The sequence below is a fragment of the Lolium perenne genome, chromosome 1, assembly GCF_019359855.2.
Source record: "Lolium perenne isolate Kyuss_39 chromosome 1, Kyuss_2.0, whole genome shotgun sequence".
NCBI classification, from domain to species: domain Eukaryota; kingdom Viridiplantae; phylum Streptophyta; class Magnoliopsida; order Poales; family Poaceae; genus Lolium; species Lolium perenne.
The window spans coordinates 219357824-219384481 of record NC_067244.2 but is presented as its reverse complement, the minus strand read 5'-3'; the positions used below and the strand labels follow the sequence as shown (position 1 = coordinate 219384481).

Here is a 26658-nt window from a genome sequence, read left to right as displayed (position 1 = left end):
CACCCTCCGGAAGAGGAGGAAGGGAAGTCATAGTAGGATGGTTCTGTAAAAAATAGTGACCAAAGGAAAATTAAAGAGATGACAATATAATGAGATGCAGAGAAAGTGCGAAACAAGATAAAAACTCGGGAAGACAAAATACCTCGGGGAGTGGATTGGCGGCGCTGTACGGTTCCACGCGACAAGAGGAAGGAATTGGGTCTTTACCCAGGCGAGAAAGTCTTCGAATCAACTTCTCCAAGTCCTTGGTGGAAAGATCACCGGAGATTCTGTTGGCGTCATTTTTACCAGAATACGTCCAAAGGGGATTTTTGCGAGCCTGAAGAGGCTGCACTCTAATCCTAAGGAAGTAGGCAGTGATTTGAACACCAGACAGCTCTTTGCCTCGAGTGTTTTGAAGCTGACGAATACGAGACATGAGTGCCTCTGTCGCCTTTTTCTCTTCCTCGGAAGCTTCGGCATCCCAGGAGCGGCGGCGCTGAATTCTGGCACTTCCGTCGAAAGGAACTATGTTGTGCTCAACGGAGTTGGCGCTTTCTTCGTGAATGTAGAGCCACTTTTTGCGCCATCCTTGGACAGAATCAGGAAATTTGACGTTGAAATAGTCGACATCAGTACGAACACAGATAACAACGCCACCTATGTTATAAGTGACGTTGTGGGAGCCATTGCGGCGGAGGCAGAAAATGCGTTTCCACAGAGCCCAATTGGGAGGGATTCCGAGGAAGCATTCGCAAAGTGTGATGAAAATAGAAATGTGAAGGATGGAATTGGGGGTCAACTGGTGCAGTTGAATCCCATAAACGAAAAGAAGGCCGCGGAGGAAATCGTGAATTGGGGCCGAAAGGCCGCGGATTAGGTGATCAACAAAACTAACCCGATACTCCATTGGAGGCTTGGGGTAGCTTTCTTCGCTGGGAAAGCGGATGGCGTCCTCCTTCTTCATGAGGCCAAGCCTCTTCAGCATGTTGGTGTCTTGGTTGGAGATTTTGGATCTCTCCCACTCAAGATCCTCGGCGGCCATCTTGGATTCCGGAGTGCTGTGGCGAGTCAGACGCGCGCGCGGTGGCATCAACGGCAATGGGCAGAGCAATGTATGTGAGTGCGGAAGATCAGAGAGAGTTGGGCGCAGGGGAAGTTTTGCGAAGAGGAACAGGTGAGCGGCGCAAGCGAGGGGATGAACGGAGGTTGAAGAAAGGTTTATATAAGAATCAGGTGAAGCAGTGTGCCGTTGGATGAAGAAATCGTGTGGTGAGAATAGATCTTCTAGAAACAAGGGTAAAAAAGGTATTTTTACAGAGATAGGCGTTACCGTACGTGCGCCAGAAAAAGCGGAGGACGTGTGTCCCCCACTTGCACGACGTGTCAACGTGGTGGAAGCAATGGACCCACAGGGCAGAAAAATCACGACTATTCAACAGGGATGAAGTAAATTTGATTAAGGGAAGCATGTCGACAAGAAGAATAAAAGAAGATTGGCGACAGGAAGAATTATTCAATACTTCGGGAGCCTTTGATCAAATACAAGTTTTTGCCCAAATGCTCGGGGGCTACTTCGACAAAAAGTAAAATTTCGAGTATGGCAGTATAGAAATTGCGGGAGCCTACAACCAAGCACAAGTCCTTGGCTGTAGCCTCGGGGGCTACTCCCATCGGGAGCGCTGTTCGCGCACCCGAGAGATAAAAAAAAAAAAAAAAAAGAGAAGAAGAAGAAAGAGATCATATTGGGAAATAATGACAATATAGCGACAAGGTGGACTAAAATGTTGAGCCTACAACCAAGCACAAGTTCTTGGTTGTAGCCTCGGGGGCTACTCCCATCGGGAACGCTGTTCGCGTGCCCGATGAAATTAACAAAGGAAAAATAGAAAAGCAAGAGAGTATATTTCGAGTTATAGTTAACTCTACATATACTCCCATCGGGAGAGCAATATAAGTCATATTTGACTCGATAAAATGTGCCATTCCAACAGCCGGAAAAGCACTCGACAATATATTCTCAGAACGCCGAAGTTGCGATCAATTTCTGAATGCCGCAAATTTGCGAAGGTAAGACCCCAGATCCGTTCTGCTGGGCGTGGCATCGCCAAAGACTGCGCTCTGCTACCTTTATCCGTATCAACAGATACGAAGAAAAATCCTAACGGACGCGTTAGGTACCCGATAAATTTGACTGGGACTCGACAGAATGGTAAGACCTTAAGCGGCACCTGTCGAAGTTTACACCAGTATCCCGAGATCATATCCAGGGACGTGATTTTGAAGTAGGTTTTTGCGGATTGCCACTAGAGCAGTTAACTAGTACCTGATCCGTCAGATGAACTAGCCCCAACTACCATTATCCCTGTACAATATAGAAATCTTATGTGAAGAAATATAAAAAAAGTTAAAGCTTTCGAATAAAAATAAACAGTGGAGATTTTCCCTGATTCTACGATTCAAGCAAAATCTCGGGGGCTACTGACATAGGCATCCCAAATGGGCCTGCCGAAGATAGTACCCGGGGTTTACTGAAGGCCCACTACCCGAAGAATAAGAAGATTCGGGAGCCCAAGATATATCAAGGAAAGTTAAGAGTTGTAATAGGAAGTGTTATTTGTAATATGGCGGGGTGAGTTAGAAACCGTCCCGGACTCTGTAACTTGTATAGCACGAATCCCTCGGCTCCACCTCCTATATAAAGGGGGAGCCGAGGGACGAAGAGGGAATCGAATCATTGTCTGCAAACCTTAGTTTTCATAATCGTCGAGTACTTTTCGGCTGAAACCTTCGAGATCTACTTACCCTCTACTTCCAACTAAACCCTAGCCTACAATCCATAGGCATTGACAAGTTGATACCTTGTCAGTGTGTAACTTTGCAGGTTTCCTTTTGGTACTAGTACTGCCAAAACTAGTCAACACATAGTTAACATGCACAGTTATCCATCTGTTTCTTTACATGGTAATGCAAAAGATGCCATGTAATGCAAAAAATTAAATTTTCTGGTTTGCTCTGTGGAAATACAGTAATATATGTAGCATCCCCTGTGAATTTTTCTGGAAATAATGTGTGTAGCATCTATTGTGGCCTCTCTGGAAATAATATCCATCAAACCATTATTGCCATGCTACAGTTCGTTTGTCAACACACTTAGCTATATTCTTGAAATAATGTGTGTAGCATCTACTGTGGCCTCTTTGAAAAATGCATTGATGTAGTTGAAATTAATTCAATCGATCCAACATATATATTGTTCAGTACCATAGTACTTGATCCAACAATATATATTAACATTGTGTACCGTATATAATAAAATTAACACACTGTGTAATGCTTTATTACATGCTTTTATACATTGCAGTCGACTTGCTAGTGATGAATTCTAGAATGGATAGATTTAGGAAGTTCATGATGCAAGAAGAGGAAGATGACGATGAACTCTTCTTAGTTTTGCTTCCTGCTCTATACTCTTCTCTCTATGAGGAAAAGCGTCCAGTCCACACATCTTCTTTATCCGGTGCTCAGCTGGTTAAGGAAATATTAGAAGGACATGAGAGTTGGTCTAAGGTTGAATTCCGGATGGAGCCTGAAATTTTCAGAGCTGTCTCGGATTATCTTAAGAGAGAGCGTCTATTGGAAGGCACAGCAAGAGTAGATGTTGATGAGCAGTTGGGAATGTTCATGTATATGATCTCCCACAATGCTACCAATCAATATTTGCAAAAAAAGTTTCAACATAGTGCTGAAACAGTCCATAGGAAGCTGAATGAAATTATCAACTTGATTCCACTTTTAGTCCAGAGATTTGTGAAGGTTCCAACTTCTCTCCAGCCTCACCCAAAAATAATGTCAAACCCACGGTTCTGGCCTTACTTTCAGGTTAACCACTATACATATATCTACTTCATCAATCTTTTTCAGACTTGTCCACAACTATTTTCTAAAATACCACGTTTTCTGTTTTTTAATATGCAGAATTGCATTGGGGCAATCGATGGAACACATATCCCCATAACTATTGCTGAAGAAATAGCCGCACCATATAGGAATAGAAAAGGAACCCTTTCTCAAAACATGATGGTCGCCTGTGACTTTGATCTGAACTTCACATTCATTTCATGCGGGTGGGAAGGGTCTGCATCAGATGCGGGAGTTCTTCGTTCTGCTATCAGCAAGGGGTTTGAGGTGCCTGCTGGAAAGTTCTATCTTGTAGATGGTGGTTATGGAAACACATCCTCTTTTCTTGCCCCGTATCCAGGAGTCCGGTATCATCTCAGCGAATTTAGGAGGCGTCGGTGTAATGAAACTGGTTATGCTAACAAAGAAGAACTCTTCAACCACCGACATGCACTTCTTCGAAACTATATTGAAAGGGCCATCGGAGTTTTGAAGAAGCGCTTTCCTCTTTTGAAAGTGGGCAATCATTATCCAATCGAATCTCAAATTAGGATCCATGCTGCATGTATTGTATTCCACAACATCATTAGATGTCAGAATGGAGATGAGGACTGGTTGGATCACCAACCACCACTTATTCCACCAGAAACGTATGTTGACGTTCCGGAGGGAGATGATGCTCACCACCAAGATGCCCACCACCAACATCAAGCGGACTTAAACAATGGAAATGATCTTAGAGATCAGATTGCGCTTCAGATGTGGGCTGATTATAACAATTAGTTGGACATGATCATTTGGCTGTATTCAGATGTGTAATTTATTTTCTATTGTTGAACCTTTGGTTGTATTCTCTTGTTGAACCTCTGGATGTTAGTTGTGTGTTATATGTTTGTGTTATACAATACCATATTGTTATTAGTTGTGTGCTATTTGACTATGTTGTATCATTTGTTGGTTTAATATTGTAGCTATGGTAAAAGAAACATCAAGAGCATCTTGGTCCCATTCATATGAGAGAGGTTTAGCTGAGCTACTAGTAGAGCACAATGTTCCAGTCTACAGAGGTCAGAATGGTTGGGTAGCAGAAGGGTGGAAGAGCATCGTATCAAAATTCAATCTCAAGTTTCCATCTGCTCAGTTCACAAAGCAGCAGATCCAGGAGAAAGAAAAGGACATGAAAGCCAATTACAAAGCTGTTCGAGATGCTCGAAAACAGAGTGGTACAGGCTGGGATAATTCTCTGGGTATGATAATTGCCGAGCCAATAATCTGGGAAAAACTGAAGAAGGTAAAAATAATTGCATTCCAATGCAGCTTTTGTTTTATGCAACACATTGATGCTGACCATGCTTTTTCATAGGACTATCCAAGGGTAAAGAGATACGAAGGAAAGCCATTTTTGTTGTTCCCTATACTGGCTTCACTCTATGAAGGTTAGTTTCTTGTGCCACTCTATAAAATATAATTACTTTCTAGTTTATCATGTGTTTATCTAGTTTATCTTGTGCTTAACTAGTTTGAATGGAGCAGGTAGTATTGCTACAGGAGATCTGAACTTTCTATCAATTCCTAGTGTGGACCTTACAAGTGATGTTGTTTCACCCACCGACTCGTCTACAAATCAACATGGAATGTTAAATCCCTTCTCTACCACTCATGATGCTGGTCAGTCGTCTAATATGCATGGTCAAGAGGCTGAACCGACAACAAGTGCTAGCTCTGGACAGAAAGTAGATGAGCCTGTGAAGAAGAAAAGGAAACAGAGTCAGATAGCTCAAGTACTTGAAGACTACGTGGACTTCAAAAAGCAACAAAGTCAGACATTTGTCGAGGAAATGAAGGAACCAAAGCAAAAAGACCAGTTCACCATTGCAAGTTGTGTGGCGGCACTAGAAACAATAGATGAAGAGGAACTTTCAATTGCACAGAAGTCAAAGGTGCTGCGGCTTTTCAAATGCCAGCTCAATCGAGAGATTTTTCTCAATACAAAGGACCCAATCCTTCGGACTTTTTGGTTGAAAGAAGAAATCTCGGCGATGGAGAAAGCATAAGGTGCGAATTCTAAAACTTGTTTCGCTGATTGGTTGCGAACATTGAGATCACATTAGTTGTTGTTTTGATCTGAAATCATGTGGTTTATTTCTTTTAAACTTGCCACCTGATTAATTGACTATGCAATTTGAAGGAAAAAAATTAACCACTGTACAATTTAGGTCTAGTGAAAAACTAGCTAGCACAGAGAGACATGAACTACGGCACTTCTATGCTAGGAGAGTGTTATGAGAGTGTTATTCAATAAATAAGAAGCTCAATTCTCTCCAGGTTAGATAGTAGGCCTAGATAGGGACGAGTCTTTAGTGCGAGTAAGTATTTGTATGTAGAAATAAACTAATGGCCCACCTTGTGTGACAATTCGTAAGTATTTGTATGCTAGGATTAAACGATAAATTTATATCTTGCAGATATATGGTTAGAGTATGGGTTCCAGTATTCAACATTCAGACATGTATGAAAACTGATCTTGCACTATCAACTATTCAGATTTTCTTATTAACTTGTGTATGTGACTTTTCCTGCCAACTTGAGATTTCCATGTAAGATTTTGCCGTACCATATTTAGGCCGCTGTACAATATTTAATATTTCAAGAATTAGCCTGTGCTACCTTGTAAGCTACCGAATAGGTGAGATGCCACCACAAATGGACACTCCTATTTTATAACCACTTCTCAAAACTGTAATCTTGCTTTCCTGAGATATGCAAATTGATTTGACCAAGATGCTTTGATCCCTCTGCAGGTATCTGGAGCTATTTCAACATGCAGAATGGCTATCTGTTGTTATTCATTGTGTGTCCTGTGATGGTGTCGATGACGATTAGAATGTTTACAATTATGTTTGTGTGCCTTGTGATGGTGTTAATTCAAGACACAGTGAATGTTCTAAATGTATGATGTCGTGCCGATTGTTTAAACTTATGTTTATTTGCCTTGAGATGTATAGATTGATGTTTGCTTATGTTGGCGTGGTTGAATATGTTAGTTATTGCTAGCTATTTGTGTATTTCAGAATCTGAGCATTCCTTGAATTTTCGGTATTAATTTGTATGCCTGAATTTTCGTATTTCCTGTGAAAATGCACTAATTTGGATTTATTTTCGAATTTTGCATCTCCTCTACTGTTCCCGTCCGTTCCCTTGCTCTGCTCTCCAAACAGCAATCGCTGCTGTTCCCGAGCGGGAGGGGAAAGCGGGGGTTCCCTGGTGCCCAGGGAAATTCCTGTTGGGGGATTAGTTCCCTGGTTTAATTTGCCCCTGCAACCAAACGAGCCCTAAGGCCAACATCATTAATGATGATGATGCGGGAATTGCTAGCCCTCACTATGTTTTATTTAAAGATTATTATGGTGATGTCTATGCAAAATATGTTGGTCCTTATGATGGTTATGTTGCTTGGTCTATTTGGGTCCCAAAGACCCTTGTTGCTAAAAAAGAGGACCCATTGAAAATTGGGTACCTAAATCCAAGAATTGATCTCATGTAGGACTATGCCGCCGGAGGGTCAAAATGGGTACTTGATAGTGGATGTACAAGTCATATGACCGGCGGCAAGAACCTCGTCAAGGAGTTGAGTCCCAACATAAATCATATCACCGTCTCCTTTGGCGATAATTCTACATCCGAGGTATTGGGTTTTGGCAAGGTTGTGGTTGCTCACAACATTACTCTTGTAGATGGCATGCTTGTCAAAACCCTTGGTTACAATTTGCTTTCCGTTTCCGCCCATTGGCAAGATGGGTTTCGCCGTCTTTATTGATAATGATATTGTGGTCCTCTTGTGGAGCAAGACTCTAAAAGTCGCTTTCGTCGGGTATCGCGAACACAACTTGTATGTGGTGGACTTTTCGGGGAACACCACGACAAGTGCGATGTGCCTATTCGGAAAGGCGGATGTGGGTTGGTTGTGGCATCGCCGCTTAGCCCATGTCAACATGAGAACTTTGCAAAGTCTTCACAAGGGGAACCATATTGTGGGACTAATGGAAAATGTGTCTTTTGCCAAAGATCGTGTTTGTAGGGCGTGTGTTGAAGGCAAAATGCATGACTCTCCGCATCCAAGCAAGACTATTATCTCTTCCAAGAGGATCTTGGAGCTCCTTCATGTGGATCTCTTTGGTCCTACCACTCATGCACGTCTTGGTGCGAAGAAACATTGCTTGGTGATTGTTGATGACTACTCAAGATACACTTGGGTCTACTTTCTCAAAAGGAAAGATGAGACTCAAAAAATATTCATTGACTTTGCTACCGAGGTGCAACGCCAACACAACCTCCTCATTATGGCAATAAGAAGTGACAACGGCTCCGAGTTCAAGAACTATACACTCAAGGATTTTCTTAGTTATGAGGGGATTTGACATCAATATTCCGATGCTTACACCCCTCAACAAAATGGTGTTGCGGAGAGGAAGAACCGGACTCTTATGGATATGGCAAGATCTATGATGGCGGAGTATAAATCCCGCTATAACTTTTGGGCCGAAGCCATCTCCACCGCTTGCCACTCCTCTAACCGGCTCTATCTCCGCAAGGGCGTGAACAAGACTCCATATGAAATACTCACCGGGAACAAGCCTAATATCTCATACTTCAAGGTGTTCGGGTGTAAGTGTTTCTACAAAATCAAAGGAGTTCGTTTGTCTAAATTTGCTCCTAAAGCTTTGGAGGGTATATTTGTTGGTTACGGTGCCGAATCTCACACTTATAGAGTCTTTGATGTATCCTCCGGGATTATCATCGAATCTTGTAGTGTGAAGTTCGAAGAAAATGATGGCTCCCAAGTGGGGCAAGTTGATGTATGTGCAGGTGATGAAATACCTCAAGATGCCATAGTAAGAATGGGTGTGGGATTTTTCCGCCCCATTGAGGGACACGGTGTGGAGTCTCGGGGAGGACTATGCTCTACCACGGTGGGGCCCTCATCTTCTCAACATCAACAAACCTCATCTAGTGAAGCAAATGATGCACCAACCCAAGAACAAGAACAAGACCCTCCCTCTTGTGTGCAAGATCAAGGACAATATCAACCAAGAATTCATGATGGCTCCGATGAGTATCCATTTGATATTTGCTCCTCACCAAATGATGTCCAAGATAAAGCACATGATGTTGAGCACTCTCAAGAAATTGAGGATGCTCAAGTTGAAGGTCAAGACGGGGACCCAATTGATCTAGTTGATCAAGTGATACCTCCAAGGCCAAGAAGAACCAAGGAGGAGATCGAGGCCCGTCGTCTAGCTAGAAGAGAAAGGAACCTTGAAATTCGTGAACACACTCATGACAAGGTCCTTGGTGATTTAAGGGCTAGTGTTACCACAAGAAGGCAATTGGCTAACTTTAGCAATCATCATGCTTATATCTCCTTAGTGGAACCCAAGAAAGTATTTGAAGCCCTTGAAGATTCGGATTGGTTGGAAGCTATGCACGATGAACTCAACAACTTCAAGCCCAACAAAGTATGGACCTTAGTAGAGAAGCCAAAGGGGTGCCGCAATGTTATAGGCACAAAATGGATTTTCAAGAACAAGCAAGATGAGTTTGGAAATGTTGTGAGGAACAAGGCAAGATTGGTGGCTCAAGGTTTCTCTCAAGTTGAAGGAATTGACTTTGGAGAGACTTATGCTCCCGTTGCTCGTCTTGAGTCCATCCGTATCCTTCTTGCTTATGCATCGCATCATAACTTTAAGTTACAACAAATGGATGTGAAAAGTGCATTTCTTAATGGTCCTTTGCATGAAGAGGTTTATGTTAAGCAACCCCAGGGGTTTGAGGATCTCAACTTTCCTAACCATGTCTATGAGCTTGATAAAGCACTTTATGGTCTCAAACAAGCTCCTAGAGCTTGGTACGAGCACCTTAAGGAATTGTTGATAGACCGTGGATTTGATGTTGGGCTAATCGATCCCACTCTTTTTACTAAGAGGGTCAATGGGGAGCTTTTCATTTGCCAATTATATGTTGATGATATTATCTTTGGCTCTACTAACAAAGCTTTCAATGATGAATTCTCAAAGCTTATGACCGATAGGTTCAAGATGTCTATGATGTGAGAGATGAAGTTCTTTCTTGGTTTTGAGATCAAGAAATTGAGAGAAGGGACCTTCATCAATCAAGCAAAATATCTCCAAGACATGCTCAAGAGGTTCAAGATGACCGAGATGAAGGGTGTGGCCACTCCTATGGTTACCAAATGTCATCTTGCACTTGATCCCAATGGTAAAGAGGTGGATCAAAAGGTATATCGCTCCATGATTGGATCCTTGCTTTACCTTTGTGCATCTAGACCGGACATAGTGTTGAGTGTTGGTGTGTGTGCAAGGTATCAAGCTTCTCCTAAGGAGAGCCACATGAGGGCTCTCAAAAGAATCTTTCGGTATTTGGTTGATACCCCTAGATATGGCATTTGGTACCCTAAAGGCTCAAGTTTTATTCTCAATGGATACACCCATGCGGATTCGGCGAGAGATAAGGATGATAGGAAATCAACTTCCGGGGCTTGCCAATTCCTTGGTAGGTCCTTGGTGTGTTGGTCTTCTAAGAAGCAAAATTGTATATCTCTCTCTACCGCCGAAGCCGAATATGTTGCCGCCGCAAGTGGATGCACTCAATTGTTATGGATGAGGCAAACTTTAAAGGAATACAGTGTCATTTGTGACAAAGTGCCTCTATTATGTGACAATGAAAGTGCCATCAAGATTGCCTATAATCCGGTGCAACATTCAAGAACGAAGCATATTGAGATCCGGAATCATTTCATTAGGGATCATGTTGCCCGTGGTGATATTGAGCTTATCTATGTTCCTACCAAAGACCAACTTGTCGATATATTCACGAAGCCTCTTGATGAAGCAAGGTTTTGCTATTTGAGGAATGAGCTAAACATCATTGATTCAAGGAGTATAGCTTGACCATCTTGCAAACACACCTTTTTCTCAAAACATTATTTGGTTTAGATGTGGGCATGGAAATAGGGGGAGTGCGGTTTAAATTATTGAGCTATCCCTCCCCCATAATGCCAACATTAAGATATCATTCTCGTTATAGCATATGTTGATATGTGAGCTTCAATGATGAGTAGTGGTTTGGACCCAAGATATATCTTCGCGGTGCCATGCCATAACACTCATATATGGTGGCCTAGGCCACCACACTCTTCTTTGTGGAGAGTTGGAGTAATTTGGATCTTCATTGGATTTTATTGACATCTCCTTGTTTCTATGGGAAATCGCTCATTTTTGGCCTTCATTTGCATTATTTGCAAAAATGAGTGATCATGTACCATCTTACAGTTTGGATCATCTGTCCTAAGCCTATCTCATCTAAGCCATATCCTCTTTCCTCTCCGAGTGCATCAATTCCCTGTCAAATTCCTGTTCTGGCAATATTTTCTGCCTCACCGGAAGTTCCGGTCCTTTCGGCCGGTACTTCCGGCTGGATCCTTTCCTGCCAGATTCTGCCCGTTGTTCCCGCTCTGTTGGTGGGATCTCTGTGGGACCGGAAGTTCCGGCTCCAACGAGCGGAACTTCCTCCCTTACGTTTCCTCCACTTAACCGGTCGGGAACGGGGAGGCAGTTCCTACCCCCACTTTTCCCCCAAACCAAGATCTGTTCGTGCTCTCCTTCTCCCTGTGGCGGTTGCAACCTCTCCGGCCGGATCTCCTTCCTCCGGCGACCTCCGCCGGATTGGCTCCGTGGATTGGCATCCCCTCCCTCTCCTTCACCATGGCTCCTCCCGGTTTGTGCCCATTCCCTCTTATGTGTGGGTAGACCTCACTAGATGAACTATAGGGCATACTCTAGGTTAAGCTATGGTAGAATATCTCTAGATGCCTTTTCCCTACTAGATCTTGCATAGGATGTTGTGGTAGTGCAGTTCACCATGCCATTGCCGCGGATCTGGTGAGAAACTTCGCTGTCCTCGAACAGCCGGAAGTTCCGGCCTGTTGCGCCGGAACTTCCGCCCCGGGCGGAACTTCCGCCCCGGGCGGAACTTCTGCCGGTTCTCACCGGAACTTCCGGCCTGGCCTGTTTTCTGTTGTGTACTCAATATTCTGTGCAGGCTCTGGTTTTTGATCTCCTTGCTTGTGTGCACTCATTTATCATCCCTATCATGTTGGTTGCATCCCAGGTGGCTCCAAGAAGAGAGTCAAGGGTCATGTGGATGAGATACAAGAAGAATTTGAGCAAAGTCGACCATCCAAGCTCACGGCTCGTCAACAATCGGCTCAAAGGCATAAGTCACCCGCAGTTCGAGGCAAGAATATTCATGTGTCGGTGAAGAACATGCAGTATCTTGAGTACAAGGAGCTCCGGGATGTGAACCCTTACCTCACCCCTCGGAACAATAGGGTTGGGGATAAGCGGTTCCACAATAAGACTCAAGAGGAGATCTTCTATGAGGTCTATGTGCCATTCAAGAAGGGGGTAGCCCCTCAACATGCCATTGACACCGCCAAGATGGCCGCTACAAGATACTTTGAAGAAGCCTATGCTTTGTGTGGTGAGTTTGGGCTCTATCCCATTATGGAGCTCAACAAGGATTATGACATCGGGTTGATCCAACAATTCTATGCCACCGTTCACTTTGATCAAGATGAAGCTAGAACTTTCCGGTGGATGTCTCATGAAACCCTCCTTGAGTTTAACTTGGCAAAGTTTGGAAATGCTCTTGGATACCCTCGCTTTCTGGGCGTGGATGCAAATGGTTGGAGGTGCCATGATAGTTCATTTGCTCAAACCAAGGAAGTCTTGGAGCACCTCTATATCAAAGGTTGGGGTATTCCGGGCAAGAGTGCGGATCTTCTCCCTACTTGGGACATCATGCTTCGAGTCTACCGGGAAACCATTGGACCCAAGGGTGGCAACCTTGATGAGTTGCATTTATATGAAGTGGATCTTATGGCAAACTCCTTTGCTAAGAAGGGCGCCGGTGAGAGGCTTGATGTGATGGACTACTGAAACGTCTCCAACGTATCCATAATTTCTTATGTTCCATGCTTGTTTTATGACAATACCTACATGTTTTGTTCACACTTTATATCGTTTTGATGCATTTTCCGGAACTAACCTATTAACAAGATGCCGAAGTGCCAGTTCCTATTTTCTGCTATTTTTGGTTTCAGAAATCTTACACAGGAAATATTCTCGGAATTGAACGAAATCAAGGCCCACGATCTTATATTTCCACGAAGCTTCCAGAACACCGAAGAGGGACCAGAGGGGAGGCCCAGGGCCCCCACACGGCATGGCGGCGCGGCCAGAGGGGGGGCACGCCCCTCTGCTGTGTGGGTCCCCCGTGGCCCTTCCGACTCCGAATCTTCACCTATTTAAGCCCTGGTGACCTAAAACTTCAACACGAATAAGCCACGGGACGAGAAAACATACTGAGCCTCCGCCATCGCGAAGCCAAGATTCGGGGGACAGAAGTCTCTGTTCCGGCACGCCGCCGGGACGGGGAAGTGCCCCCGGAAGGCATCTCCATCGACACCACCGCCATCTTCATCGCCGCTGTTGTCTCCTATGATGAGGAGGGAGTAGTTCTCCCTCGAGGCTAAGGGCTATACCGGTAGCTATGTGGTTAATCTCTCTCCCATGTACTTCAATACAATGATCTCATGAGCTGCCTTACATGATTGAGATTCATATGATGAGATTTGTATCACTATCAATCTATGTGCTACTCTAGTGATGTTATTAAATTACTCTATTCCTCCTCCATGATGTAATGTTCACAGTGTGTGCATCATGTAGTACTTTGCATAGGTTATGATTGTAATCTCTTGTAGATTATGGAGTTAACTATTACTATGATAGTATTGATGCGATCTATTCCCCCTTTCATAGCCTGACGGTGACAGTGTGCATGGTATGTTAGTACTCGGTATAATTGCAATGGTCTATTATGCACTCTAAGGTTACTTAAATATGAACACCGGATCTTGTGGAGCTTGTTAACTCCGGCTTGAGGGAGCTCTTGTAGCCCTACACAATGAATGGTGTTTGTCATCCAACAAGAGAGTGTAGAGAAAGTAGCATTTATTTATTCAGTTATGTGATCAATGTTGAGAGTGTCCACTAGTGAAAGTATGATCCCTAGGCCTTGTTTCAAATACTGCAAACATCGCTTATTTACTGTTTTACTGCATCTTTACTTCCTGCAATACTACTGTCAACTGCACGCCAGCAAGCTATTTTCTGGCGCCGTTATTACTACTCATATTCATCCATATCACTTGCATTTTACTATCTCTTCGCCGAACTAGTGCACGTATACATCTGACAAGTGTATTAGGTGTGTTGGGGACACAAGAGACTTCTTGTATCGTAATTGCAGGGTTGCTTGAGAGGGATATCTTTGACCTCTACCTCCCTGAGTTCGATAAACCTTGGGTGATTCACTTAAGGGAAACTTGCTGCTGTTCTACAAACCACTGCTCTTGGAGGCCCAACACTGTCTACAGGAATAGAAGCGTGCGTAGACATCAAGCTATTTTCTGGCACCGTTGCCGGGGAGGTAAGGTAAAAGGTATTCACATCCTCCGACTACTAAGCTATTTCCTAGCACTGTTGCCGGTGTGTGAGTGCTCGAAGCTATTTCCTTTAGATCCTGCAATTGCATCTTTTTGTTTCTTGTTTACACTAGTTAGGCATAATGGAAAACAACTGTGAGCTTTTTAATCTATTTCCTGAGTTAAGACATGGGTTGTTTGATGCGAAAATTAAAAAACCTATGGAACCTTATTTGCATGCTAGTAGCAATGATATTAGTATGAACGCTTCGAACACCATTGTTGCTAATGCTATGGAAATTCTAAGCTTGGGGAAGCTGGCTTTGATGAGCATGATATTTTTAGTCCCCCAAGCATGGAGGAGAAAATTTACTTTGATGATACTTTACCTCCTAAATATGATGATTACAATGATGACTATGATATTTTCAGTCCACCTACTATGGAGGATAAAGTTTATTATGATTATACTATGCCTCCTATATTTGATGATGAGAATAATAATGATAGCTACTTTGTTGAATTTGCTCCCACTACAATTAATAAGAATGACTATGCTTATGTTGGGAGTAGTAATTATTTTATGCATGAGACTCATGATAAGAATGCTTTATGTGATAGTTATATTGTTGAGTTTGTTCATGATGCTACTGAAAGTTATTATGAGAGAGGAAAATATGGTTGTAGAAATTTTCATGTTACTAAAACACCTCTCTACATGCTGAAAATTTTGAAGTTACTCGTGTTTTATCTTCCTATGCTTGTCACTTTGTTCTTCATGAATTTATTTGTGTACAAAATTCCTTTTCATAGGAAGTGGGTTAGACTTAAAAGTGTTTCTTATTTGCTTTTGATGCTCTCTTTTTCTTCAACTCTTATTTCTTGCGAGTGCATCATTAAAATTACTGAGCCCATCTTAATGGCTATAAAGAAAGCACTTCTTGGAAGATAACCCATGTCTTTATTTTACTACAGCAATTTTTGTTTTATATTTGTGTCTTGAAAGTTGTTACTACTGTAGCAACCTCTCCTTATCTTTATTTTATTGCATTGTTGTGCCAAGTAAAGTCTTTGATAGTAAAGTTGATACTAGATTTGGATTACTGCACAGAAACAGAATTCTTACTGTCACGAAATTGAGTAGCCCTGTCTGTAGGTAACTCAGAAAAATCTGCCAATTTACGTGCGTGATCCTCAGATATGTACGCAACTTTCATTCAATTTGAGCATTTTCATCTGAGCAAGTTAAGTGCCCCAGAAAAATCCGCCTTTACGTACTGTTCTGTTTTGACAGATTCTGCCTTTTATTTCGTATTGCCTGTTTTGCTATGCTTGATGGATTTCTTTGCTCCATTAAATTTCAGTAGCCTTGGGCAATGTCCAGAAGTGTCAAGAATTATTATGTCACCTCTGAATATGTGAATTTTTGATTATGCACTAACCCTCTAATGAGATTGTTTTGAGTTTGGTGTGAAGGAAGTTTTCAAGGATCAAGAGAGGAGGATGATATATGATTAAGAAGAGTGAAAAGTCTAAGCTTGGGGATGCCCCCGTGGTTCATCCCTGCATATTTCAAGAAGACTCAAGCGTCTTAGCTTGGGGATGCCTTGGGCATCCCCTTCTTCATCAACCATTTACCAGGTTTCTTCTATTGAAACTATATTTTTATTCCGTCACATCTTATGTACTTTACTTGGAGCGTCTGTGTGCTTTTATTTTCGTTTTTTTATTTTCATTCTCTGAATAAATTCATGCTTGTGTGGGAGAGAGACACGCTCCGCTTGTTCATATGAACACTGGTGTTCTTAGCTTTACTTTTAATGTTCATGGCGAAGGTTGAAGCTGCTTCGTTCATTGTTATTTGGTCGGTTCAGAAAATGTTGCATGTGGTAGTGGTATAATGAAATACTTGCATAATCTTGTAGATCATTGAGCTTTGATAACCTGATTCTTTGCAAACGTTTTGAGGTATTTAGATGGTAAAGCTTGCTGGATAAATAAGTTAAAATTAGTAGTGGATTGTTGTCTTTAAGCTTGTGACGTACTACAAACTCTACTTAAATAGTTGAAGGTGTAGTTGGACTTGATAGCTTTCCATGTCTAAGAGTTCATCTTAATAACTAAGTTGTGCTGAAGGTCGAGGGAGCTAGCGGGGTACTTGTGCCACCGTGAACGGTCCTCCTTGGAGTGAATTTTAATCATGCTCTTAATGTTGAACCTGCTAGTTGTTTACAATAAGCTTGTGAGTTCTTTTTGACTAATGTTAAGCTACGGTTTTTGGCACTTCCACCATCCAAATTTGCTAGCCTCTTCGGTACTGTGCATTGCCTTTTGCTCACATTGAGAATTGTGCATACTTCGCCAGTACATCCAAACCCGTGGGAGGACTTTCTCTTGTTCTCCTACACATAAGCCCATACATCTCCTCAAAACAGCCACCATACCTACCTACCACAGCATTTCCATAGCTGTTCCGAGATATATTGCCATGCAACTTCCATTTTACATTACATGACTTGTTGTCATTTATTATTTATATATTGCTTTGCATGATTCTATACAGCTGATGTGTGGTTACCCATGTTACGTTAGATCATTGCACATCCTGCTACACTGGCAGAGGCATATAGTTTTATACATCATGTTTTGTTCATTATGAGTTATTTGTACCAAAAAGTGTGTTGTCATATTAGGATGTTGCCCCTAAAAGTGAAAAGAGCCATGGAGGCCATCAAAAAGAGAAACAGAAAAAGAAAAGAAAAAAATAGAAAGAAAAAGAAAAAAAGAGAATAAAGAAAAAGGGGCAACATTACTATCTTTTATCCACACTTGTACTCATGTTTTAGCACCTGCAGTATTCATAGTCATCATTTGTGCTCATGTTCAGCACCTATACTCCATGTGAGAGAGTTTTCATGTTTTACTAGTATAACTATGTGGGGAATTTACACTATATAACTTGGGTTGTATATTCCAATGATGAGCTTCCTCAAAAGTGCTCTAGGTCTTCGTGAGCAACCAAGTTGGATGCACCCCCACTAGTTCCATTGGAGAGCTTTCATACACATATAGCTCTATGTGCATCCGTTGCATGGTAATCACTACTCCTTGCATAGCTTCGATTATAAGACTACCTCTTGTCTAATGATCACTTATAGCTTTGTGAGACTTTCTTTTATTGGCCTTCCAAACCCCCACTAACGTTCTTTTTGCCATAACATCCTGGTGCCAATACCAAATGCTTGCGCTCACCGGTTGAGTAAGCTTCGAAACAGTTGATTCATGACGTTCATGTTTATTTTTACTTGACTGAATCCTTCTATGTTGTGAAAATTTACTTGATGCTTGGAATGAAGGATAGAACTTCTACGTTGGATACTTAAAACATCTTTAATGTACTTTGTACGGTTTCATGTCTTTAAAGCAATAGTTCATGAAAACTTCTAGCTTGTTTAACTCTTGCATTATCATCTCTTATATCAATATAGACATTTTGTTTGAGTGATTTGATCTCAGTTCACATGCTTTACATCATTATTGGATCAATATTATGTTGGTAGCATGTCACTTTAGAAATTATTCTTGTTATCGTTTACCTACTCGAGGACAAGTAGGAACTAAGCTTGGGGATGCTGATACGTCTCCAACGTATCCATAATTTCTTATGTTCCATGCTTGTTTTATGACAATACCTACATGTTTTGTTCACACTTTATATCGTTTTGATGCATTTTCCGGAACTAACCTATTAACAAGATGCCGAAGTGCCAGTTCCTGTTTTCTGCTGTTTTTGGTTTCAGAAATCTTACACAGGAAATATTCTCGAAATTGGACGAAATCAAGGCCCACGATCTTATATTTCCACGAAGCTTCCAGAACACCGAAGAGGGACCAGAGGGGAGGCCCAGGGCCCCCACACGGCATGGCGGCGCGGCCAGAGGGGGGGCGCCCCCTGCTGTGTGGGTCCCCCGTGGCCCTTCCGACTCCGACTCTTCGCCTATTTAAGCCCTGGTGACCTAAAACTTCGACACGAATAAGCCACGGGACGAGAAAACATACTGAGACGCCGCCATCGCGAAGCCAAGATTCGGGGGACAGAAGTCTCTGTTCCGGCACGCCGCCGGGACGGGGAAGTGCCCCCGGAAGGCATCTCCATCGACACCACCGCCATCTTCATCGCCGCTGCTGTCTCCTATGATGAGGAGGGAGTAGTTCTCCCTCGAGGCTAAGGGCTGTACCGGTAGCTATGTGGTTAATCTCTCTCCCATGTACTTCAATACAATGATCTCATGAGCTGCCTTACATGATTGAGATTCATATGATGAGCTTTGTATCACTATCAATCTATGTGCTACTCTAGTGATGTTATTAAAGTACTCTATTCCTCCTCCATGATGTAATGTTCACAGTGTGTGCATCATGTAGTACTTGGCATAGGTTATGATTGTAATCTCTTGTAGATTATGGAGTTAACTATTACTATGATAGTATTGATGCGATCTATTCCCCCTTTCATAGCCTAACGGTGACAGTGTGCATGCTATGTTAGTACTCGGTATAATTGCAATGGTCTATTATGCACTCTAAGGTTACTTAAATATGAACACCGGATGTTGTGGAGCTTGTTAACTCCGTCTTGAGGGAGCTCTTGTAGCCCTACACAATGAATGGTGTTTGTCATCCAACAAGAGAGTGTAGAGAAAGTAGCATTTATTTATTCAGTTATGTGATCAATGTTGAGAGTGTCCACTAGTGAAAGTATGATCCCTAGGCCTTGTTTCCAAATACTGCAAACATTGCTTATTTACTGTTTTACTGCATCTTTACTTCCTGCAATACTACTGTCAACTGCACGCCAGCAAGTTATTTTCTGGCGCCGTTATTACTACTCATATTCATCCATATCACTTGCATTTTACTATCTCTTCGCCGAACTAGTGCACATATACATCTGACAAGTGTATTAGGTGTGTTGGGGACACAAGAGACTTCTTGTATCGTAATTGCAGGGTTGCTTGAGAGGGATATCTTTGACCCCTACCTCCCTGAGTTCGATAAACCTTGGGTGATTCACTTAAGGGAAACTTGCTGCTGTTCTACAAACCTCTGCTCTTGGAGGCCCAACACTGTCTACAGGAATAGAAGCGTGCATAGACATCAACTACATCTACAATGAGATGTGGTCATGTGTGATGGAGAAAAAGCTTCCCTCATTTGCTCCTTACATTATGAAGCTCATTGAAGACTCTTGGGTTGATACTTGTCAGACTACCCTTCTTCACTCTATTCCTCTCAACATCACATCTCATGAAGTGAAGGTTCTTAGGACCAAGCGCCACAACTCGCCCATAGAAGATGTTCCCCCCATGGATGAGAAGCCACCTAGCTGGGCTTCTAAGCTTGCTCGCCACATGCGACAGATCTTTTGCCTCACCTCTACAGTCAATCACCATCAGTATCAGCAGCATGCCGAGGTCAAGAAGTCTCGGGTCCGTCAGAAGAGCATTATGAGGGCTCTTGATGTGGAAGTGTCTCCTCCCGGATCCGAGGAGAATATCACTCCGGAGGCTGAGTGGGTTTCTCAGCATGGTGTTCCTCTCCCTCCAGATGGTCTCGAGATCGAGTCTCCTCCTCACACTCCACCCTACCCCGGCGCTCCGTCGAACCTTCCTCCCGGCTGGGCTAACGCTGACCCTTGGGACGTGTAGTTTTTCCTATCCCTTTTTGGTGCCTTGGTACCAAAGGGGGAGAGTGAGACCCTATTAGGTTGCTCTCCGTTGGGTATTTGCATGGGGGAGTCACAAGCTCGTGTTGGCTATGATTTTATCGCTTGTGATTCTATTTATCTTTGTGGTGTCGAACTATGTTCTTAGTTTATGTGGTTTGTGAACTTTATCGATGTGTTTGGAACCTTATCTATGTGTATGGTAAACTCCGGATGTGAGTCTTCTATGGTTATCTATGTGGGCATGATCTATTTATTTATATGCCTATCACTATGTTGTATTGCTAACCCATGGAAGACGGATGCAAGATATAGGGGGAGCTTCTTATGTATCAATGGTCATATATAGGGGGAGCTCCTCTATATCTCTCACATTCTTGTTGTTTACATTATTCATTCCTTGCAAATAGTTGTGTTGTCATCAAACACCAAAAAGGGGGAGATTGAAAGAACATTTCCCGCCCTTTTGGGTTTTGTGTGTTTGACGTCAACACTAGGTATATATTTATGTGTGTTGATGTAGACATGTACAAGATTTCATTGTATAAACATGGCTGATGAATTGGACTAACAAAACTGAAGCTATGCTGGTTTTTCTCTTCGGGCGGAAGTTCCGGCCTCTGCAAGCGGTACTTCCGCCCTGGAGCGGAAGTTCCGGCTACCGCCAGTGGAACTTCCGCCCCAGTTTCTCCTCTCAGAAGACCCTCAGCGCCCCTCGAAGTTGAAGTTTTTGAAAGCTGGCCGGAAGTTCCGGTGCAGTTGGCCGGAAGTTCCGGTCGGCGGAACTTCCGCCCAACTTCCGGGCAAGTTCCGGAAACATCGCAAATGTGGCTCAGTATGTCCAGTATGGTTTTTCTGGAATTCCGGAACTTGGCCGGAACTTCTGGTCACCGGAAGTTCCGCCCTAGTTCCGCCCCAATCTATTCTGACCAGCTCGTCTGACGCGGAATCTTCCTGCCGGAAGTTCCGGCCCTCTTGGCCGGTACTTCCGGTGCCAGCCGGAACTTCCGGCCCTCCTGGCCGGAACTTCCGGTGTTACTGAAAAACGTCCTAACGGTCAGATCTGAGAGCTCCAATCATATATATAGCTCTCTTCTCCAAAGGGACAAGTTGCTCAATCATTGCACAAAAATCTGCCAAGCTTCACCACCATTAGAGCCACATCAAGAACACAAGATTTGCAAGATCTCCTTCCTCCTCCAACCAAAGCTCTTGATCTTTGGAGATTCGAAGGAGAAGACACCGATGTACATCCTCACCGAAGCGATTTACATTTCCCCCTCATTTGTTTGAGGGCCCTCTTGCTAGTGTTCCTCTTTGGATCCCTAGTTGTTTTGTGTTGATGTATTGTTGTTGATTGTTGTGTTGTTACAGATTTGGGAGCCTCCAATTTGGTTGTGGATGTGTGCCCCAAGAACCTTGTAAAGGCCCGGTTTCCGCCTCGAGGAAATCCCTTAGTGGAAGTGGGCTAGGCCTTCGTGGCGTTGCTCACAGGAGATCTGAGTGAAGCCTTCGTGGCTGTTGGTTTGGCTTTCGTAGCAACCACACTTCTCCAAACGTAGACGTACCTTCTTGCAAAGGAAGGGAACTACGGGAATCATCTCCGTGTCATCGCGTGCTCCACTCTTGGTTACCTCTATTTTTTATCCCTCTCTATATATTGCGTAGCTATATCTTACTTAGTTGTTAACTTTGTCATATAGGTAAATTCACTTAGTTGCATATCTAGAGAATTTATCTAGAGAATTTACCTTTGTATCAAGTCTAAATTCAAAAAGAACTAAAAATTGGGTAGCACATATTCACCCCCCCCCCCTCTAGGTGCGGCATACGATCCTTTCAAAAGGTATGGAACACTTTCCTAGAAAGAGAATGAGGTTACCTTTTGATTCTATTATTAGAACCAATTATGATGTTGATGCTTCATCTCTTGATAATACTTGATTTACACTTTCTGCGCCTAGCTGAAAGGCGTTAAAGAAAAGCGCTTATGGGAGACAACCCATTATTTTACTACAGCAATTTTTGTTTTATATTTGTGTCCTGGAAGTTGTTACTACTGTAGCAACCTCTTATTATCTTTATTTTATTGCATTGTTGTGCCAAGTAAAGTCTTTGATAGTAAGGTTGATACTAGATTTGGATTTCTGCTCAGAAACAGATTTCTTGCTGTCACGAATTTAAGTAGATCTCTCCGTAGGTAACTCAGAAAAATCTGCGAAAAATCATGAGTAATCCTCAGATATGTACGCAACTTTCATTCAATTTGAGCTTCTTCATCTGAGCATGTTAAGTGCCTCAAAAAAATTCGTCTTTACGGATTGTTCTGTTTTGACAGATTTCTGCCTTTTATTTCACATTGCCTCTTTTGCTATGTTGAATGGATTTCTTTGTTCCATTAACTTTCAGTAGCTTTGGGCAATGTCCAGAAGTGTTAAGAATGATGATGTTTCCTCTGAACATGTGAATTTTTGATTATGCACTAACCCTCTAATGAGTTTGTTTTGAGTTTGGTGTGGAGGAAGTTTTCAAGGATCAAGAGAGGAGAATGATACAATATGATCAAGAAGAGTGAAAAGTCTAAGCTTGGGGATACCCCCGTGGTTCATCCCTGCATATTTCAAGAAGACTCAAGCATCTAAGCTTGGGGATGCCCAAGGCATCCCCTTCTTCATCGACAACTTATCAGGTCACCTCTAGTGAAACTATATTTTTATTCCGTCACATCTTATGTGCTTTACTTGGAGCGTCTGTATGTTTTTATTTGTTTGAATAAAATCGGATCCTAGCATTCCTTGTGTGGGAGAGAGACACGTTCCGCTTGTTCATATGAACACTGGTGTTCTTAGCTTTACTTTTAATGTTCATGGCGAAGGTTGAAACTGCTTCGTTCATTGCTATTTGGTTGGAAACAGAAAATGCTTCATGTGGTAATTGGTATATTGTCTTGAATAATTTGATACTTGGCAATTGTTTTGCTCAAATAGATCATGTTTAAGCTCTTGCATCATGTAGATTGCACCTATTAGTGGAGAACTACTGTAGAGCTTGTTGAAATTTGGTTTGCATGATTGGTCTCTCTAAAAGTCTAGATATTTTCTGGTAAAGTGTTTGAACAACAAGGAAGAGAGTGTAGAGTCTTATAATGCTTGCAATATATTCTTATGTAAGTTTTGCTGTACCGGTTCATACTTGTGTTTGCTTCAAACAACCTTGCTAGCCAAAGCCTTGTACTGAGAGGAAATGCTTCTCGTGCATCCAAAACCTTGAGCCAAAACCTATGCCATTTGTGTCCACCATACCTACCTACTATGTGGCATTTCTCTGCCATTCCAAAGTAAATTTCTTGCGTGCTACCTTTAAAATTTCATTCCATGTCTTTGCAATATATAGATCATGGGAAAATAGCCTTAAAAACTATTGTGGTGAAGAATGTGTAGCTTATGTATTTTATTTCTTATAAGTTGCTTGTTGAGCGGTAACCATGTTTCTGGGGACGCCATCAACTATTACACCTTTGTTGAATATCATGTGAGTTGCTATGCATGTTCGTCTTGTCTGAAGTAAGGGTGATTTATCATGATTAAATGGTTTGAGTATGCATATTGTTAGAGAAGAACTTTGGGCCGCCAACCAAAGCCATGTATCATGGTGGAAGTTTCAGTTTGGACATTAATCCTCAATCTCTTATAAGAATATTATCTGTTGCTGAATGCTTATGCATTAAAGAGGAGTCCATTATCTGTTTTCCATGTTGTCCCGGTACAGATGTCCTCAAGTTGAGATCTATCAAAAACGAGAAATCAAATGCGATCTATCTCCTTGGACCTTTGTACAGGCGGCATAGAGGTACCCCTTTGTGACACTTGGTTAAAACATATGTAATGCAATGATAATCCATGAAAATCCAAGCTAATTAGGACAAGGTGCGAGCACTATTGGTATTCGATGCATGAGGCTTGCAACTTATAGGATGTCTTATGCATAACACATATGAATTATTACTACCGTTGACAAAAAAAATTCTATGTTTTCAAAATAAAAGCTCTAGCACAAAAATAGTAATCCATGCTTCCCTCTGCGAAGAGCCTTTCTTTTACTTTATGTTGAGTCAGTTTACCTACTTCTTTCAACCTTAGAAGCAAACACTTGTGTCAACTGTGTGCATTGATTCCTACATACTTGCTTATTTGCAGTCATCATATTACTTTGTGTTGACAATTATCCATGAGATATACATGTTGAAGTTGAAAGCAACTGCTGAAACTTATACCTTCCTTTGTATTACTTCAAAACCTTCTACTAAGAATTTATTGCTTTATGAGTTAACTCCTATGCAAGTTTTATTGATGCTTGTCTTGAAAGTACTATTCATGAAAAGTCTTTGCTATATGATTCAGTTGTTTAGTCATTGTCTTTACCATTGCTTCGAATCACTTCATTCATCTCATATGCTTTACAATAGTATTGATCAAGATTATGATAGCAGCATGTCACTTCAGAAATTATCCTTGTTATCGTTTACCTACTCGAGGGCGAGCAGGAACTAAGCTTGGGGATGCTTGATACGTCTCAAACGTATCTATAATTTCTTATGTTCCATGCTAGTTTTATGACAATACTCACATGTTTTATATACACTTTATATCATTTTGATGCATTTTCCGGCACTAACCTATTAACAAGATGCCGAAGCGCCACTTCCTGTTTTCTGTTGTTTTTGGTTTCAGAAATCCTACACAGGAAAATATTCTCTGAATTGGACGAAACAAAATCCCAGGGTCTTATTTTCCACGGAGCTTTCCAGAAGACCGAAGGAGATACGAAGTGGGGCCACGAGGTGGCGACACCACAAGGCGGCGCGGCCAAGGAGGGGCCCGCACCGCCCTATGGTGTGGGCCCCTCGAGCGCCCCCCGACTCTGCCCTTCCGCCTACTTATACTCTCCGTCACGAAAACCCTATTACCGAGAGCCACGATACGAGAAAAGTTCCAGAGACGCTGCCGCCGCCAATCCCATCTCGGGGGATTCAGGAGATCGCCTCCGGCACCCTGCCGGAGAGGGGAATCATCACCCGGAGGACTCTACATCACCATGATCGCCTCCGGACTGATGTGTGAGTAGTTCATCCTTGGACTATGGGTCCATAGCAGTACCTAGATGGTTGTCTTCTCCTCTTGTGCTATCATGTTAGATCTTGTGAGCTTCCTATCATGATCAAGATCATCTATTTGTAATGCTACATGTTGTGTTTGTAGGGATCCAATGAATATGGAATACTATGTCAAGTTGATTATCAATCTATCATATACGTGTTGTTTATGATCTTGCATGCTCTCTGTTGCTAGTAGAGGCTCTGGCCAAGTTGATACTTGTGACTCCAAGAGGGAGTATTTATGCTCGATAGTGGGTTCATGCCTCCATTAAATCTGGGACAGTGACAGAAAGTTCTAAGGTTGTGGATGTGTTGTTGCCACTAGGGATAAAACATCAATGGTTTGTCTAAGGATATTTGTGTTGATTACATTACGCACCATACTTAATGCAATTGTCTGTTGTTTGCAACTTAATACTGGAAGGGGTGCGGATGCTAACCCGAAGGTGGACTTTTTAGGCATAGATGCATGCTGGATGACGGTCTATGTTATTTGTCGTAATGCCCTAAGTAAATCTCATATTAGTCATCATGATAAGTATGTGCATTGTTATGCTCTCTCTATTTGTCAATTGCCCAACTGTAATTTGTTCACCCAACATGCTATTTCTTATTGGAGAGACACCACTAGTGAACTGTGGACCCCGGTCCATTCTTTTACATCTGAATACAATCTATTGCAATCATTGTTCTCTGCTGTTCTTTGCAAACAAACATCATTCTCCACACCATACGTTTAATCCTTTGTTTACAGCAAGCCGGTGAGATTGACAACCTCACTGTTAAGTTGGGGCAAAGTATTTTGATTGTGTTGTGCAGGTTCCATGTTGGCGCCGGAATCCCTGGTGTTGCGCCGCACTACACTCCTCCACCAACAACCTTCACGTGGCCTTCATCTCCTACTGGTTCGATAACCTTGGTTTCTTACTGAGGGAAAACTTGCTGCTGTAAGCATCACACCTTCCTCTTGGGGTTCCCAACGAACGTGTGCTTTACGCGTTATCAAAGACCGAGCCATAGCCTGGTTTGGTCCCCAAGAGAGTCTGCCAGTAGATGAACCTGAAGAGGTTTACATATTGGATCTAGGGTTTATGGCTATAGAGTCTACGATGGCGACTTGGTGTAGTGTTTCGAACTCATCTTGATGAATGGGCTTCTGTATATATAAGCTTCGGTGGTAGGAGTCCCCATGTTACACGCTATGTCTTAGTAGTCATGCACATCATGTTGATTTTGTGTCTTAGTTCTATAAGCCAACAACTAATATGGAACAGAAGGAATAGGAGATTACATCAACAATGTTACTTGATGCGTCCAACTGAAGTAGCTGTG

General features: G+C 42.4%; 1 protein-coding gene across 1 annotated transcript; it reads left to right on the top strand.

Moving 5' to 3' along the window:
• Nucleotides 1-3362: 3362 nt before the first annotated feature.
• On the top strand, nt 3363-5940 carry LOC127327350 (uncharacterized). Its single transcript, XM_051354127.2, has 6 exons — nt 3363-3861; nt 3958-4661; nt 4757-4769; nt 4817-5170; nt 5243-5315; nt 5413-5940. Exons 1-6 carry the CDS (start codon nt 3370-3372, stop codon nt 5931-5933), a joined length of 2157 nt encoding a protein of 718 aa, XP_051210087.2. The 5' UTR covers nt 3363-3369; the 3' UTR covers nt 5934-5940.
• The last annotated feature ends 20718 nt before the right edge of the window (nt 5941-26658 follow it).